The sequence below is a fragment of the Anabrus simplex genome, chromosome 12 (assembly GCF_040414725.1).
Source record: "Anabrus simplex isolate iqAnaSimp1 chromosome 12, ASM4041472v1, whole genome shotgun sequence".
Taxonomy (NCBI): Eukaryota; Metazoa; Arthropoda; class Insecta; order Orthoptera; family Tettigoniidae; genus Anabrus; species Anabrus simplex.
Window position 1 is genome coordinate 25,642,368 of NC_090276.1, and position 19,919 is coordinate 25,662,286.

At 39.7% G+C, this 19,919-nt stretch overlaps 1 protein-coding gene across 1 annotated transcript in view; it reads left to right on the top strand.

The window, feature by feature from the left end:
- The window catches only part of LOC136884113 (locomotion-related protein Hikaru genki), a 376,982-nt gene extending 358,698 nt beyond the window's left edge, over window positions 1–18,284 (top strand). The window contains exon 10 of the mRNA XM_067156151.2: window positions 17,186–18,284. Coding sequence (XP_067012252.1) covers window positions 17,186–17,385 — 200 coding nt within the window. The 3' untranslated portion in view covers window positions 17,386–18,284. The remainder of the gene's footprint in view (window positions 1–17,185) is intronic.
- The last annotated feature ends 1,635 nt before the right edge of the window (window positions 18,285–19,919 follow it).

Here is a 19,919-nt window from a genome sequence, read left to right on the forward strand (position 1 = left end):
ATATATTGATGGGGAATCAGCCACCTGGGCGATAACACTAAATGCAGATCAATGATGATCAAAAACTTCAATATTTATTATTTTTACTTTATGTTATAGATTCATTTATCTATCTATTTATCCTTATACAAGTGAGACGATTAAAATGAATAGGAAATTATATCTTTTGTTCAGATTCGTCGTAAAACTGCGACATCATATAATTTTTAATTACCGGTACTCACTTCTTTTATACGTCATTGATGAGAAAATCAGTTGTGTTTGTATCATTACATTTCTGTTTGATTTATGTTGATTTTTCTAGGTAATGTTTCTATTGGTAGGTATGTCAGCTATGTTACCCACCAGTAAATACATCGATATCTCGGCGTACCACCATCGTCTGGTAAAATGTGTCTGCGGCTCTCGTTGTCGCTATAAACCGAAGGTAATCGATCAGTGTGACTTGAGCAGACGTGCAGGATGCCTCGCAGACGTATGCGTGAACCGTACCGTCAAATGAGTGAGTTTGAAAGAGGATGCTTAATTGGCATGAGAGAAGGGAAATTGCTGCTCGTGTGGGACGAAGTATGTCGGCAGTGCAGCGGGTGTGTGCAGAATGGTTCACAGAAGGCCGTAGAACACGACGAAATGTGTCTTGTCGCACCACCCAGACCACTCCCTGAGAAGATAGACACCTCATTCGAATGGCCCGAATTATACTTTCGGCCAATCGAAAATATTTGGGACATGGTGAAACGACAGGTGTGGCGCTGTGACCCAATGCAAACCACCAATGATGAACTGTGGAACCAGATGAATGCAGCGTTGTTGGCTATACCCGAGAACGCCATTTGCGCCTCATTCGCGTCGATGCGATCGCGGAACAAGTCTCTCAAGGTGTTCTGTTTTTTATGACCATGAGTGTAGGAATTCTGCATGTGGATGCAGAAGCTGTATCATAGACTTTGGCAAACTCCGATTGTCCCAGTAGATACCCTTTTCTTGCTGACATCGTTTGACATGGAAGTGCAGAATTGTCTTTTATTTCGTCCTTCAAAAATCGGAGTAACTGTACCGAACTGAACTCGCAATCTTGGGATTCAGAGGCTGACAATTTACCAAGAGTGTTGATGATAATTTTGGGACGTATGGGAAGAGAAATATTTCATAACCAGAGGTAGAATATTTAGGCAGTTATAGGTTGGAATATAAACTTACTGAAGCGAGTAATAATTATACTTTTGGCCGGACAACCGTTCTGTTGTATGATTTGCATAAGCAATAGGGGCCCGGCGTATTAGAACTCCTAGAAGTTATGTTACTCTCCCTACATTACTGAAGAGCGGACTAGACGACACTGACAAGCCAAATTAACATATTCCAGGCTAAAACTTATATTCATTACGTACGCGAATGAAGATGTTCTTCTCCCTCTTATTCGTTCATCTCATCATGGAAAGCTCGCAGTAGTCCGAGAATATTTTTTCCTATTCTAATTTCCTGTATCAGGATTGCCGCATCAAGAATGTCAAACCACTGTCAGCGGTCCAGCCTCACCTCTTTCCTCCACGTTCCCCCTCTGCCTCGCCAGAACTAGATAATGAAACAATAGATGTCACAAATTTGAATTCGAAGTTTAATATTCATCTTTCACGTGCCATAAAATATTTATAACCTACTGCTCTTACCCTTGTCATGATTTCAAAGCCAGCCCAGTAAGGTATGTGACTGGTCGAACACGTACAGCGGGTCAGTCATATCCCTTTACCTTTACTCAGTCTCTCCATCAAATCTTTCCCTGGAACCTCATAACCGCAGCACCATCATAAAAATTAATGAAGACATTAAATTTGATTTACACGATGAGATTGTTCTAACAAGGTAGCTTTACAACGAGGGGATAGTAAGAGATGTAATAAGATACTAATGAACAATTAATATTGTAGTACGGTCCGGTATTAGGGAGCGTATAACTTGCTTGTCTGCCTGACTCCCTACACTATGCAGTAACCACACTGGCGTTGGTTTGAACTTCGAGGCGATCTAAGAAGACACAGTGAATATTGCAGTACGTTATTCTTAGTAGGGTCACTAACATTTGTGAAGCTCTGTTACCTGTTGTTCGTTTCCGGCGCGCATTGAAGTTCTCCTGTGAGATAAAGTTCATATCTACAGAAACCGAAGGGACGTTGAAAATATTCATTCATTCGTTCATTCATTCATTTCCGTGTCCGGTCACCATTTCCAAGAAACTGCAGGTGTGATGGTCTTGTTGTTTCCTCTAAAAACATCTTGTGATGTGCAAGGGTTATCCAGGAGGGGACAGATAAGTAGGTGGCTTTGGCCACTTCCATCACCACGTTCACATGAGGTGTCTGCGCTTGTTGGAAGGATGCCCCATTTCTTCAGGTCGGTCTTGCATCGAGGGACATCCACTCTTAAGCGGTTGAGGGACCTGCATACAGGGTAAGGTATGTCGGTGCCAGGAGTGTGTTCTTCCTTTGGTGACAAGTGTGGGAAGTGAGCTCATTCATCTGTTAAGACGAGTTGTCTCTGGTGTTCCCTGCAGCGGCAGAGTTTCTAGGAAGGAAGCTTTTGCGGGATCAGAGGCGAGACATTTCTGCTCGGTGACAATATAATATGATTTCTAATACGAAGTTGAAACATTGTCAAGAAAGGAAGAGTCGTCCCCGGGGTTCAAACGTGAAAGCAATCCTCTCCAAATGGACGCATTAACCTTTCCCTTTCAGCAACCAACGTAGGAGAGATGCAAACGGAACTTTCAAAGTTTAATTGGCTATCACTGGAGGTACCTACTAGGCTAGGACTGGATTTTTATGAAACCGGTACCAGTACAGTGCTATTTGACAGCAAATACCGGAAGATATATATATATGTATTCTTAGTGAGATCCGTAACATTTGTGAGGCTCTGAAACCTGTTGTCCGTTTCCGGCGTACATTATCCTGTGAGAGAAAGTTGATTTTCCGTTTTGTAATATATGTTCCGGGCGGTTTGGAGAGCTACCTCCGTATTATTATTATTATTATTATTATTATTATTATTATTATTATTATTATTATTATTATTATTATTATTATTATTATTATTATTATTATTATCCTTCGTATCTCAGGCAGCAGCGCGCCGGCCTCTCACCGCTGAATACCGTGGTTCAAATCCCGGTCACTCAATCTGAGATTTGTGCTGAACAAAATGGAGGCGGGACAGGTTTTCCACTGCGTAGTCCGGTTTTCCCTGTCATCTTTCATTCCAGCAACACTCTCCACTATCATTTCTTTTCATTAATCATTCATTGGTCATTGCCCCAGAGGAGTGTGACAGGCTTCCATTCCTGACCCGGTCGAATGACGTGAAACAGGCTGTGGATTTTCATTTTTGTTATTATTATTATTATTATCATTATTATTATACATTCCCAATTCGTACACTCAGATTCTTCTATATAATCAATTCCGCCCTGATGAATTCACCGATAGCGCCCTCCGTGTATCAGTGGTAGAGTGTCGGCCTTCGGATCCCAAGATAGCGGGTTGAAACCCAGCAGAGGTCGTCTGATATATCACGGGCGGAAGTAATACATTCGACACTCCATGTTATACGATGTCGGCATGATGTGAAAGATTTCATTAAAAATTCAGTCTCAGACGCCCTAGAGAGGTTTGGTTTGCTCAGCCTTCTAGTACGCTTAGAGTAAAGTAGAACGTCGAAATTGGCGAGGAGGCGCAGAGATTGCGTCAAATTAAAATACCTGCACATGATAGATGTGGCCATACGATTATTATGATGACTTATTTATTTATTTATTTATTTATTTATTTATTTATTTATTTATTTATTTATTTATTTATTTATTTATTTATGAACTAGCGAATGTACCCGTGCTTCGCTACGGTATTCTACATTGTATTCTAATATCGAAGTAAATAGTGTACATGCAGTAAATAAGATAGTTTTAAAATTGCATGTCTCTTAGCGTTATCCGAGAAAGAGCATGGGGAGGTCCCCGTACGCTTCCAATGTAAAGTGTTTGTTACGGATTTGTGATATAACGGCAGGCTCACTTGCCTACTGGCATTCACAATCAGGTTGGGAAGTTTACATTATAATTGCAGGCCCCATTGCCTACTATGCGGACAGAATCGATTTGGGGAGTTTTCGTTAAAATGGCAGCCCCCCTTTCCTACCTCCAGACAGATTACAGTTTTTATTATAATGGCAGGCAATTACCCTACTATCACTCGAAATTGAGTTGTGCAGTTATCATTATAATGACAGGCCCCTTTTCCTACTGCCAGCCAGCGTACTGCCAGTCACACCAAGTTGGTGAGTTTCCATCAAAATAGCAGGCCACTATGCCTAATGCCAGTCACATTTTAGATGAGTACATTTCTTTATAATGGCGGGCACCCTTGCCTACTGCCAAACACAATCGGGTAGGGGAGTTTTAAACAAAACTGCATGCTCACTTACCTTCTGCAAGTCAAATCGAGAAGGGAACTATTCATTACAATTGTAGGCCTTCCTTACTAATGACAGTTACACAGGAGTTGGAGAAGGAACCCTTTCCTACTGCCAGTCAAAGTCGGTGTGGGGAGTACTGATTACAATAGCAGACCGACCCTTTCTCGATCGCTAAATCGACATCAGTGAATATATATAGATCGACATACGAAAGTATATGCGTGTTTACAATATTGAAGACCTTCATTTACAGATTAACTGCTACTAAACGTACGTCATATCGACAAAGGATTATACCATAAGACACGCCGGATTTAGTGGCCTAAATGGCTGGTCCAATGATATGTCATCTATTCTTGGGTCAGATTTAGAAACGTGGAACAGGGTAAAGGTTTTGTAAGATCATCTCACATTACATTACTTTTCGGATAATAATGTGACAGCTACATACGTAGCATTTGGCTCACATATGGCTACTGAGTGGGCCAATTTTCGTGAAGAGTTTGATGATTCTGTATTTCATATAAGTAATTGAAAGTATGAATAATGCATGTGAAAATTCCAAATTGACTTAACATCGATTAATAGAGAAAAATCAAACGTAAAAGGGATACAGATACGGCATAAAGTCATAAGACCAAGGTTGTAGATCATTCCAAATTGAAGGGAGATTGTGCAATCCGTTACGTGATAGGAATTTCCGAAGGTCTGCACCATCATTAAAATTGCCTGCATATTTCGATATTCTTCGGGGATAAAAAATGAAAAATTTAATGATATAGGATTTTTCATTCGTTACAGGCTAAAACGTATAATTTTGTCAAATTTCAATTATCTTCTTATTCTTCTGGCAGATTATGCCACAATGTGGATTTTGGGCGAGGCGGGTAAAAATTAGGACTTTCAGGAAATCAAAAATTATGGAGATTGTTATTATTACCCCTTAAACGGAAATCTGTACGAAAATTTCGCCAAAATAGTCAGTGTAGAGGTACACCGTCGTTACGATTTGATTTATATAGATAAGGAATCTACTCCATGTAAAACACCTTTTGGGCTATGTCCGCTGGACTTAACCTGCAAAAGTGACCATTCATGATATCTCCCTTATTAATCCTCCTGACGAAAAAATGCACATGAAAAAAAAGGTTTAGAGGTGGAATTCCATCAGGTTTGGTCGATTTCCAGTCAGGTTGGTCTTGTTCTGTATATATTGTGGAAGAGTAAAATCACCATTTCGGTTCCTTATAAACCGCCAGTCCATTCCGGAACATGAAATGTTATTTACGTTTAAAACCTACCTTTGGACAGGTGGATGCTAAATATAAATTTTGTTTCGAATGTCTTCAGTAGTTTTCAAGTTGTAAGGAATACGCTTTACACGCACCCGCTCGTGAGTTAAGTCCGATGGGACTTGTACAGAAAAACGGTCCTTTAATGATATCTCCCTTATTGATCCTCGTATCGAAATGATGCACATGAGAAAAAAAGGTTTAGACATTAATTTCTACCAAGGTAGGTAGACTTCCATAAACTTTTGTTGTGTATATTTTTTGGAAGTGCAAAATCACTGTTTCGGTTTCGTATAAACCCCCAGTTAGTTCAGGGATTTAGAAACAATATTTGCCCTGAAACCTATCAAGGACAGGTGTATTCTAAATACGAATCTTGGTGGAAATGCATCCAGTAGTTTCTAGCATTCACGTACATACGGCGTAATTAAGGAAGAAAATAATACAGTTAAGAATGTTGAAACTAATAGAAAATGGATTATAACTGAGGACAGCCGGATAACGACAAATAAATAAATGCCGTGAGTTATGGATATAATAAAGCGCTAACAGAGGAGAAATTTAGGTTCAGTGATTCTTAGGTAAACAAATATGAAGATGACTAATGGTGTTATTACTTAATCTATTCGAGGGCGGTTATAACCTCCAACGATATTCCGCCAATATCCCGCAGATGAGCCGATTGATGCCTCTCTTGCCATCTACCCAAGGAACAACCACGAATTTAAAAGCATGATGAGGAAAATGGCAATACGTTACTTCCCTACTGGCATGCAGTCAGAGACGTTGCCATGGTAACCTGTAGGTTCGTTGTCGGTCTGTCGGTCACTAAATGCAGAGCATGATACCAGCAGAAAATTGTAAATTTCTCCGTCATGTGAAGAGTAAGGTAAATTATGAACATAACGAAAGTTGTTTATAATGAAGAGACGTTTCACGTACGGTAAACGAAGTTTACATAAAATCAATAGTATAAGAGAAAATAGAGGAAAACCACTGTGGTTTTCCTATAAACACCCCGTCTATTCAAAGATTTTAAAATTATATGCATATCGGAACCTTTCCTGGGATGAGTATACTCTAAATATGAAGTTTGGCTGAGATCTATCCAGCCGTTTCGACGTGATGGTGGGAAAACCACTCTGGTTTTCCAACCACTCTGGTTTTCCTATAAACCCCCCGTCTATTCAAGGATTTTAAAATGATATGCATATCTAAACCTTCCCCGGGATTAGTATACTCTAAATACAATGTTTGGTTGAGATCCATCCAGCCGTTTCGACGTGATGGTGGAAAAACCATTCTGATTTTCCTATAAACCCCCCATATATTCAAATATTTTAAAATGATATGCATATGGAAAACTTCCCCGCGATGAGTATTCTCTAAATATGAAGTTTGGTTGAGACCTATCCAGCCGTTTCGACGTGATGGTGGAAAAACCATTCTGGTTTTCCTATAAACCCCCTGTCTATTCAAGGATTTTAAAATGATATGCATATCAAAACCTTCTCCGGGATGAGTATACCCTAAATATGAAGTTTGGTTGAGATCTATCCAGCCGTTTCGACGTGATGGTGGAACAGACAAACAGACAGACAAACAGAAACAATTTTATTTATATAGATTTTTACACTCGTTCTTCACCCCCTTTCCATCCCCGCCCAAAGGAGTCCTATGAGTGCCTTACACAACAGTATATTTTTTTCCCAGATATTAAGTCTTATTTGTACCTATTTTGGTTGACAGCTATGCCCAAACGTACATGCATAATCTCACTGCTCTAGAATCCTGGAGCTGACGTTGCCATGGTTACGGCAGTTCATTTCTTTATCCGATTCCTAGAGCAGGGGTAGTGTGGTGCCAATATCTCCGTAACGGTTGGTTTTAGGGCCTTAAAACATGGTTTTCGGGCCCGTAGGGCTTACCAAGTTTTGTTCTTTGCGTCAAGAGGATTAAATTGAGCTTTGTCTCGTCCTTATACGACAAATTCGATATTTTGCCTATAATAGTATAAGAGAAAATGGAGGAAAACCGTTTTTCCTATAAAACCCCCGTCTTTTCAAAGATTTTAAAATGATATGCATATCGAAACCTTCCCCGGGGTCAGTATACTCTAAATATGAAGTTTGGTTGAGATCTATCCAGCCGTTTCGACGTGATGGTGGAACAGACAAACAGACAGACAAACAGACAAACAGAAACAATTTTATTTATATAGACTAGCGAATGTACCCGTGCTTCGCTACGGTATTCTACATTGTATTCGAATATCGAAGTAAATAGTGTACATGCAGTAAATAAGATAGTTTTAAAATTGCATGTCTCTTAGCGTTATCCGAGAAAGAGCATGGGGAGGTCCCCGTACGTTTCCAATGTAAAGTGTTTGTTACGGATTTGTGATATAACGGCAGGCTCACTTGCCTACTGGCATTCACAATCAGGTTGGGAAGTTTACATTATAATTGCAGGCCCCATTGCCTACTATGCGGACAGAATCGATTTGGGGAGTTTTCGTTAAAATGGCAGCCCCCCTTTCCTACCTCCAGACAGATTACAGTTTTTATTATAATGGCAGGCAATTACCCTACTATCACTCGAAATTGAGTTGTGCAGTTATCATTATAATGACAGGCCCCTTTTCCTACTGCCAGCCAGCGTACTGCCAGTCACACCAAGTTGGTGAGTTTCCATCAAAATAGCAGGCCACTATGCCTAATGCCAGTCACATTTTAGATGAGTACATTTCTTTATAATGGCGGGCACCCTTGCCTACTGCCAAACACAATCGGGTAGGGGAGTTTTAAACAAAACTGCATGCTCACTTACCTTCTGCAAGTCAAATCGAGAAGGGAACTATTCATTACAATTGTAGGCCTTCCTTACTAATGACAGTTACACAGGAGTTGGAGAAGGAACCCTTTCCTACTGCCAGTCAAAGTCGGTGTGGGGAGTACTGATTACAATAGCAGACCGACCCTTTCTCGATCGCTAAATCGACATCAGTGAATATATATAGATCGACATACGAAAGTATATGCGTGTTTACAATATTGAAGACCTTCATTTACAGATTAACTGCTACTAAACGTACGTCATATCGACAAAGGATTATACCATAAGACACGCCGGATTTAGTGGCCTAAATGGCTGGTCCAATGATATGTCATCTATTCTTGGGTCAGATTTAGAAACGTGGAACAGGGTAAAGGTTTTGTAAGATCATCTCACATTACATTACTTTTCGGATAATAATGTGACAGCTACATACGTAGCATTTGGCTCACATATGGCTACTGAGTGGGCCAATTTTCGTGAAGAGTTTGATGATTCTGTATTTCATATAAGTAATTGAAAGTATGAATAATGCATGTGAAAATTCCAAATTGACTTAACATCGATTAATAGAGAAAAATCAAACGTAAAAGGGATACAGATACGGCATAAAGTCATAAGACCAAGGTTGTAGATCATTCCAAATTGAAGGGAGATTGTGCAATCCGTTACGTGATAGGAATTTCCGAAGGTCTGCACCATCATTAAAATTGCCTGCATATTTCGATATTCTTCGGGGATAAAAAATGAAAAATTTAATGATATAGGATTTTTCATTCGTTACAGGCTAAAACGTATAATTTTGTCAAATTTCAATTATCTTCTTATTCTTCTGGCAGATTATGCCACAATGTGGATTTTGGGCGAGGCGGGTAAAAATTAGGACTTTCAGGAAATAAAAAATTATGGAGATTGTTATTATTACCCCTTAAACGGAAAGCTGTACGAAAATTTCGCCAAAATAGTCAGTGTAGAGGTACACAGTCGTTACGATTTGATTTATATAGATAAGGAATCTGCTCCATGTAAAACACCTTTTGGGCTATGTCCGCTGGACTTAACCTGCAAAAGTGACCATTCATGATATCTCCCTTATTAATCCTCCTGACGAAAAAATGCACATGAAGAAAAAGGTTTAGAGGTGGAATTCCATCAGGTTTGGTCGATTTCCAGTCAGGTTGGTCTTGTTCTGTATATATTGTGGAAGAGTAAAATCACCATTTCGGTTCCTTATAAACCGCCAGTCCATTCCGGAACATGAAATGTTATTTACGTTTAAAACCTACCTTTGGACAGGTGGATGCTAAATATAAATTTTGTTTCGAATGTCTTCAGTAGTTTTCAAGTTGTAAGGAATACGCTTTACACGCACCCGCTCGTGAGTTAAGTCCGATGGGACTTGTACAGAAAAACGGTCCTTTAATGATATCTCCCTTATTGATCCTCGTATCGAAATGATGCACATGAGAAAAAAAGGTTTAGACATTAATTTCTACCAAGGTAGGTAGACTTCCATAAACTTTTGTTGTGTATATTTTTTGGAAGTGCAAAATCACTGTTTCGGTTTCGTATAAACCCCCAGTTAGTTCAGGGATTTAGAAACAATATTTGCCCTGAAACCTATCAAGGACAGGTGTATTCTAAATACGAATCTTGGTGGAAATGCATCCAGTAGTTTCTAGCATTCACGTACATACGGCGTAATTAAGGAAGAAAATAATACAGTTAAGAATGTTGAAACTAATAGAAAATGGATTATAACTGAGGACAGCCGGATAACGACAAATAAATAAATGCCGTGAGTTATGGATATAATAAAGCGCTAACAGAGGAGAAATTTAGGTTCAGTGATTCTTAGGTAAACAAATATGAAGATGACTAATGGTGTTATTACTTAATCTATTCGAGGGCGGTTATAACCTCCAACGATATTCCGCCAATATCCCGCAGATGAGCCGATTGATGCCTCTCTTGCCATCTACCCAAGGAACAACCACGAATTTAAAAGCATGATGAGGAAAATGGCAATACGTTACTTCCCTACTGGCATGCAGTCAGAGACGTTGCCATGGTAACCTGTAGGTTCGTTCTCGGTCTGTCGGTCACTAAATGTAGAGCATGATACCAGCAGAAAATTGTAAATTTCTCCGTCATGTGAAGAGTAAGGTAAATTATGAACATAACGAAAGTTGTTTATAATGAAGAGACGTTTCACGTACGGTAAACGAAGTTTACAGAAAATCAATAGTATAAGAGAAAATAGAGGAAAACCACTGTGGTTTTCCTATAAACACCCCGTCTATTCAAAGATTTTAAAATTATATGCATATCGGAACCTTTCCTGGGATGAGTATACTCTAAATATGAAGTTTGGCTGAGATCTATCCAGCCGTTTCGACGTGATGGTGGGAAAACCACTCTGGTTTTCCTATAAACCCCCCGTCTATTCAAGGATTTTAAAATGATATGCATATCTAAACCTTCCCCGGGATTAGTATACTCTAAATACAATGTTTGGTTGAGATCCATCCAGCCGTTTCGACGTGATGGTGGAAAAACCATTCTGATTTTCCTATAAACCCCCCATATATTCAAATATTTTAAAATGATATGCATATGGAAAACTTCCCCGCGATGAGTATTCTCTAAATATGAAGTTTGGTTGAGACCTATCCAGCCGTTTCGACGTGATGGTGGAAAAACCATTCTGGTTTTCCTATAAACCCCCTGTCTATTCAAGGATTTTAAAATGATATGCATATCAAAACCTTCTCCGGGATGAGTATACCCTAAATATGAAGTTTGGTTGAGATCTATCCAGCCGTTTCGACGTGATGGTGGAACAGACAAACAGACAGACAAACAGAAACAATTTTATTTATATAGATTTTTACACTCGTTCTTCACCCCCTTTCCATCCCCGCCCAAAGGAGTCCTACGAGTGCCTTACACAACAGTATATTTTTTTCCCAGATATTAAGTCTTATTTGTACCTATTTTGGTTGACAGCTATGCCCAAACGTACATGCATAATCTCACTGCTCTAGAATCCTGGAGCTGACGTTGCCATGGTTACGGCAGTTCATTTCTTTATCCGATTCCTAGAGCAGGGGTAGTGTGGTGCCAATATCTCCGTAACGGTTGGTTTTAGGGCCTTAAAACATGGTTTTCGGGCCCGTAGGGCTTACCGAGTTTTGTTCTTTGCGTCAAGAGGATTAAATTGAGCTTTGTCTCGTCCTTATACGACAAATTCGATATTTTGCCTATAATAGTATAAGAGAAAATGGAGGAAAACCGTTTTTCCTATAAAACCCCCGTCTTTTCAAAGATTTTAAAATGATATGCATATCGAAACCTTCCCCGGGGTCAGTATACTCTAAATATGAAGTTTGGTTGAGATCTATCCAGCCGTTTCGACGTGATGGTGGAACAGACAAACAGACAGACAAACAGACAAACAGAAACAATTTTATTTATATAGATTACTCATTAATTGGCCAACTAGGGACCACAGTAAGTTTCATTATACATTCTGGTGTTTGCTCAGTTTTTGAGCACGCCGTCCATCCGACTACTTTTCACCAGCTGTCCACTACAAATCCCGGAAAAGTACCAAAAGTCACGATGATTGTTCTGAAATGTTCTCGTTTGTGCCGCCTTCTGGTCGTAGACCCATTTCTTTGACGTCTTTCTTGAAGTTAGCGTACCAGGAAATTCTTGCTTTTGTTTTTGAGTAAAAAAAAATAAAAATAATAATGCGCTTTGTACATTGAGAGTCGTCCATCCGTCGTAAGTGACCTTAGAAGCGAGCCCTGCGTTTACGCATTGTGTCCGTGATTTTCTCTATCTTAGAGTATATCTTTTCCGGATTTTCTTATAACATCCCATTTCTGTAGTTCGGGCCAACGATGTTGTGGAGAATATTTCTTTATTTTTGCTCCAGCTTAGCGAGCGCACATTTTTGAGGGAGAGTTAGGCATTATGACTCATAGACAGGTACCAACTTGACGACAGTGTTATAATGATGAATTTTCGTATTTATATAAAAGCTCCTTTTGTTATAAGTATTTGTTCCGGGTGGTTTGTGGAGCTACCCAAGTATTATTATTATTATTATTATTATTATTATTATTATTATTATTATTATTATTATTATTATTATTATTATTATTTATTGGATTTAGGCCATCTAAGGACCACGGAAAGTAACCCTGTGCAATCATCTTAATCCTCCTTTTCTTGACGTTAACGTACCCGGGAAATGTTGTTTTTGGTATTGAGTCAAAATTTTAAAAATGCGTTTTGTCCATCATCCTTCCACTTTGCTGTTTCCTCCTTTCTTGTGTCCAGATGTTATGAATACCTTTCCTCTTTTCCTTCTCCTGTAAACCCTTGAAATTTTGTATCAATCTTTTGAACGTTGTTCCGTCTTGTATTATATCGTCTGTTACTCCAATCTCTGTCATATCTTTTTTTACTCCTTGGATCCACAGGTTGCCATTCCTGCTCCTGTAAACATGGATAAACGCTCGTTTTGTCAATCTACTCTTATCCATCCTCGTTATGTGACCAAAACATTTATTTCTTCTCTTTTTGATTGTGTCTAACAGCCTTTCATTTACTTCATCCTTGTATAGATCTTTACTCCTCCTATGTCTAAATTCTCCTTCCTTCTTCTTCAATGCTCTTCAAATTTTCCTCAATACTTTCCTTTCCTTTTTCCTCTACCTCTTTTATTTCACCAGTTTTCATAGAGAACCTTGTTGATTTTCCCGTAATCTGTTTTTAGCGGTGTGGGTGAATCCCTATTATTATATTTATTATTATTATTATTATTATTATTATTATTATTATTACTATAGTTTCTCACCGTTCACCACCCTCTAGGTCCCCGGTACGACCTAGGGATGATGAAGGTCAATAACCTTACCCACCAGGGTGAGAGTAGAAGAGAGAGCGAGAGAGAGAGAGAGAGAGAGAGAGAGAGAGAGAGAGAGAGAGAGAGAGAGATAGAGACCCTGGTGAGAAGGTTGCTAGCGTGTCCGCCCCAAAATGGGAGTTATAGCGAACACGAGGGAGAAGATGGGCACAAGAAAAACGACAACAAATGTCCAAGCACAATAAAAAAACAAGGAACCATAGAAAAAAACAAAGAATGAAGTACCACACTTACCGGAAGCAGCGGAGGAAGACGACTTAAGGCCGTGGAAGTTAATACACAAGAAAATCGGTGGCAGTGCTCCACCGAATGTGGCGAATGAAAACCAGCACTTAAATGAAGTTAAAGAACTTTAATTGAAGGGCAAATTGTAGGTAACAAACCAAATCTTTAAGTTGATAAAACCTATGTTTATTTTAAGAAGTAAAGCCAAAATGTAAATAAATTCAACGTAAAGTTGAAAAGTGAAAAGTAATTAACAATAAATAAAATAAATCAGAATATACCCAGGTATGGTTTAAAAGAAAAATTAATTCATTATTAATTAACAATTAATGGTCAATAAATACTCTTTAACAGATAATAAATTGAAATTTTTACGAAAACAACAAAGAAAAGAAAAGGATGACCTCCGTACCTAATAAAATGTGATCAGAAAACAACGGAAAACCAATTGACTTCCTTACATAAATACTACCTTGAAATAAAATGTGATCGATCACGGATAGTTAATTAATTAAAATACCATACTCAGTTAACAAGTTTTCAATAAAATGGATCTTCAACGCGGCCGCTTCTCATAATTACCAAAATTAAAAACGTTCAGTTTCCGCCAAGGACAGTTTCCAAGACATATAGAATTTTACGTAAAAATACACACCACCCGGGGCAAGAAAATGGTAACACAACCTTAAAGGGTGGTCAGAATTAATAATTTAACATATAAAACAGAAAACGATACACTCAACTCAGAAATATATAATTCAAGGTCCACACAGGCTCCATGCGCCAGACAACATTAAAACCCGACAACAATCCCCACACCAAACCGTTGCCAAGGTAACCACCAAACAAAAGCAACGCCTCCAAAAACAAGGAGGAAAACAGGCAAGAGAAAATTTTAATTCACCAAAAACCCCAGAAGGGGGAGGGGAGAAGAAAACATACCAAACGAATTGGAAAACAAAACACAGGAAAGCAAACAGAAAGCCGAAGAAAGTAAAGCCCGGTACCTTGGAGACTGTACCTTGGTTCACAAGGAAGGTTACAATTTAAAGTGCCAAAAGAACTCATTTAAATTTTAAACTAAAAATCCCAATTCGGTTCACTGTGAACCTTCCACATTACTGTGATTAGTTGCCGAAACTGTTTTTCATATTTTCAATACCACACACGCTAATAGGTACCAATTTAACGACGAAGTCCAAATCTTTATTATTATTATTATTATTATTATTATTATTATTATTATTATTATTATTATTATTATTATTATTATTATTTTTCCTGAAATCTTCGAAAATATCAAAATCCTCTTCTGGGCGACGCTTAAAATGTTTCAAACACTGGTACATACCTTTGGTGGTGAAGAAATTGTGAGAATTTCAAACCTGGCCATTGTTGACGAAGAATGCAGTCACACGACCACCATCAGACCTTGTTAGCGAGTATCCAGACGAAATATAGATCCAAAAATATGATCAGAGGAAATGGCAGGAGGTCTCCAACTGGTTCAACCGGGGAAAATCCCCGTTAATGAAGTAATTAAGGAGGTTTTCTGGTAATCCACCTCTCCATGGCGCAGCGCACAAGTACACACATGCTCGACATGGCTGCCTCAAGCGAACTGGCTCTCGCGTCAGACGCGAGGAAGAAGCAAGTCTCTTGGCAGTCGGCCGGGGCATGCGCAGTACGCGCAACCACACGGAGCCAGGAGAATGGCGCGCTGGATACGTTAGCTTAAAACGGCATATTGCCGAGCAGTCAATTGACACAGATATACTAGGGCGCAAGGCCAGTCCAAAAGTTATAAGGGGAGGCTCACACTATTTAATATTGTCTCAAGTTTTACCAAAATCCCAAGGTACTTAACGCCCTTGAAAGGGCTTTGGCCTGCTCAGCGACCGCTGCTCAGCCCGAAGGCCAGCAGAGTACGAGGGACCGTGTGGTCAGCACTGCGCATCCTCTCGGCCGTAATTCTGGGCTTTGGAGACCGGGGCCGCCATCTCACCGACAGATAGCTCCTCAATTCTAATCACGTAGGCTGAGTGGACCTCGAACCAGCCCTCAGGTCGAGAAAAAAATCCCTGACCTGGCCGGGAATCGAACCCGGGGCCTCCGGGGGAGAGGCAGACACGCTACCCCTATACTACGGGGCCGGCATTCTTATAGTTTAACGGTACGGATATTCTTCCACATTCATGCATGTCGCAGAAAGAGGGTATTCTATTAATTAATTAATTAATTCATTCATTCATTCATATTTTCACGATATTAGTCTGTAGGGGAATGACTAAAAAAATTGTACCATTTCATATGTATGCGACCGGTTTCAATCCTTACCTAGGGTCACCCTCAGTCATGTAATTTAAAACCGGCAAGTTAATAAAAGTATACAAAACAGTTAAAACCTAGAAAAAAACACATTCGAATACATAAAAAGACGATAAAATACTACATACACAGAGCTTGAAACACTTTAAATTATTATATGTGAACCGATAAAAGCTTTGTCGTATTTCGTTAATCTTAACTTATTTTATTAAATCCAAAATGAACTCCTTATCACATTTAATCACTGCTTGTGTGTCCAGCTTTTTATGGAGGTTCAAGTGTTCAGTTCCACCGTATTATTGATTTGATATTGATAAAATGAATGTTGAAGGATCCGTGCCTCAAGCGGAAGCACGCCGGCCTCTTACCGCTGGATACCGTGCTTCAAATTCCGGTCACTCCATGTGAGATTTTTCCTGGACAAAGCGGAATCGGGACGAGTTTTTCTCCGGGTACTCCGATTCTCCCTGTCATCTTTCATTCCAGCAACTCTCTCCAATATAATTTCATTTCATCTGTCATTAATCGTTGCCCCAGGGGAGTACGACAAGCTTCGCCAGCCGGCGCAATTCCTATCTGCGCCGCAAGTTGGGGACTTCATTCATCCCATCCCTGACCCGGTCATTGACTGGAAAATAGATAGTAGGTTTTTATTCAAAATGACAGTTGTTGGTTTGGATTATAACATATACCCAGGAATTCCTAATTAAAATGAATTAATTAGTTTGGATAGGTCCAAGAATAGGGTCTGATTATTAAGGACACTGTTTGTTGTCCTTCTATATATCAATTGTGCTGTTGACCTGTTTGAATTTTCTTACTTACGATATTGGTCTGTCATTATCATCTCTTCCACACATACACAATGAATCATACTCCATAATATTTGTCACCTTCTGATATTTTCCCCTAGCGACTGAATTTCCAGTATCGTCCATTTCACCATGCTCCAGGTTCCTTCTTTTGATTTGGTTATGTAATCTTAGTTCGGCTTTTTTTACCTTCTCCGGAACTTTACCCACTTTTAGTCTGCTCCTAACTACCTGTTACCTGTTATACACGAAGTGCGTGAGGCTTACTATTGTATATCTTGTTCCAGGCAAGGCGCGCTGCCCATATCCAGGAGATCCAGCTCATGGACGCATCGCTCCAGTGAAGTTCTCGTACGAGCCTGGAGATCATCTGAAGGTGACCTGCAGTGCAGGCTACGTGGTCCGTCTTGAGGCGAGACCTCAGTGTCGAGGAGACGGCACCTGGTCCGAGGAAGTACCGGAGTGTCGTAGCTACCAGGATGTGTGACAAAGAAGTACAACCACCGCACCGACAACGAGCACTCTAGCGGGCACCACAAGAAGTATGTCTCCAACAGAGACCACCGACAATGTGGAGTCTGCAAAGGTGTCCATGACGACAACTGGTCAGCCTATCCTGCATATCAGTACAGCAGAAACTACAGCAGAATCAATTCAGGAACGGACTTCAGACACCATTAACGCTACAAACATTTCTCAGAGACATACAATGGATTATACTGAAACGACAGTGTCTGAAGTGACTTCTTCTCAATCTCCACGGGATACCACTAACAAAACTGAAGTTAATGGTGATTATTATTAAATTTCCTTTAGAACTAAAAATTAAAGATTAAAAATTCACAGTGATATTTTGTCGGTGCCGGTGCATAACAGACCATCTTTTTCTGGATGACAAATTCTTGCATTAATATAGTGATATAATTCCACCGTTTCAAGCAACTTCAATGCTTGTGCTGTAATGAACAAAAACTAAAAACTTCATGTTTTATTTTGTGACGTGCAGTGGTTTGTAATTACAAATACGCCAGTTTCAAAATTGGTCTCTCATATGTGAGATCAGTCTGGTATTGACTTCCTCAATATTGAACCCAACGAAGAAACCGAAAAACTTTGTTTCTCTTATTAAGATCCTTGAAACAGTGACATTGAATTTTATCAAAAGTGTTAACTATATTGAGCATCACTCTCAGATTACTGGAACGGAGAAGAGGAAAAAACATGTTTTTGAGTGCAACTAAAATGACTCAAATTGGACATACATTGGTTACTGTGAAGTCTACAGAAATGTGAACATTTGTCGATGAAGTGCAGCTTGTTGATATATTTTGACTAGATAATTTGAAGTTAAATGTCTTGAATCTTTTGATAGAAAATACATTAGAATCTACCTGATTTTTCTTTTCCACCTACATCCTACCCGCACACGCAATAGGATGGATACATACTAGCAGCATCTCCACACCAAAACAATTTCCTTTCCTTATTAATACAAAGTTTAGATAAACATGAACAAACAAATGGTGATGCAAAATATTGAGGGAGGAATGGAGAACCAATAGGATGTTCAAGTTTGCTGTTATTTACATATATTTACATATATATCCAAATATTCCAGAGGTAGGCTGGTTGTGGAAATTCACAGTATTATATTTAGTGAACCTCATAAGAAGGTGTCGCTGTAATAGTTGACGGTCACCATATTCTCGTACGAACCATACATAGAGCTCCAGTCTTACAGGGTGATTCTGTGACCTAAGAGTCTGAAAGCGTTGAATCAGTTCATGAAAAGCCGTCAAAATAAGAGGGCTGTTACCACCTTTCACACATTGATTCCAGGATCATCTACCACTCGACGTAAAACCCACTCTTCCACGTCATTCATGTGAGGGAGTTTTGCCATGTTGTGACGTTTCAGATTGGTATGGGTCTGTTTGCGAACGACTTTGGAATATGCGGCTGAATAACCTGGTGGACGATACCCTCCATTCTGGATATCTTTCGGTGTAGTGATTCAGCCGTCCACTGCAGACAAGCACAGGCAAATGTTTGCATTTTATTGGTTCTGCGTCATTCGGTTGCAGACAGGTCTCATGGCGACGATCGGATACGGCGCGGATTGGGCTCGGAAAGAAGTGACCGTAGCCTTTGTTTAGATATATCACCAAAATATTCCTTGTGTGAAAATAAGGAATGGCTGAAATGCTTCTTCATGGCTGTCGACTATGTGGATCGAACCCACAGATACTGGACCCAAACCACGTAGCTAACTCACTAGATATACAAATATTTACCAACAAGGAAACCCTTCGTTCTGCTAATCTCCGATCTGACTGAGATTTCGTACGATGACTTCAGTAAGAATGTTTCATTCAGGCATATCAAAATCAGATGCCCAGACGTATATTTAGCACCCGCTTTGGATGTCACGTTTGCTCACTTAAGCGGCGGGAAGCAGGTAGAGAAGGGGCGGCCGGCCAGTTCATGTGTCACGCTTTCACTCTTTCTCTCTCGCACACACAATACTTCCCCACCTCTATCTGCTTCCCGCCACTCATTCCTATCTACGTGGGGCTTAAATGAGCAAACATTGACACCTCAAAACATGAGCTAAATAACGACTGGGCATCTACATTTGATATGAGTTAATAAAGCATTCCTACTGAAGTAGTTGTACCAAATCTCAGTCAGATCGGAGACTTGAAGGGCTTTCCTGTAAGTTGCACAGGGATATGACGGTGCACCAGTTTGCCTGGCGTGTTACGGAATTTGACAGATCTGATGATGATGCTTGTTGTTTAAAGGGGCCTAACATCTAAGATCATCGGCCTTTTGACAGTTCTATTGTGAAACGAGTGACAAGCGCTTTTGAAGGTGTTAGCTCTGAGCTTGTATTTGGGAGAAGGCGGGTTCGAATCCCAACGTCTGTAACCCGGAAAATTATATTGCCTGGTTTCCCACATGCAAACAAGTTAAATGCTGGAGCTGTACCTTAATCAAGGTGACGACCACTACATCTCG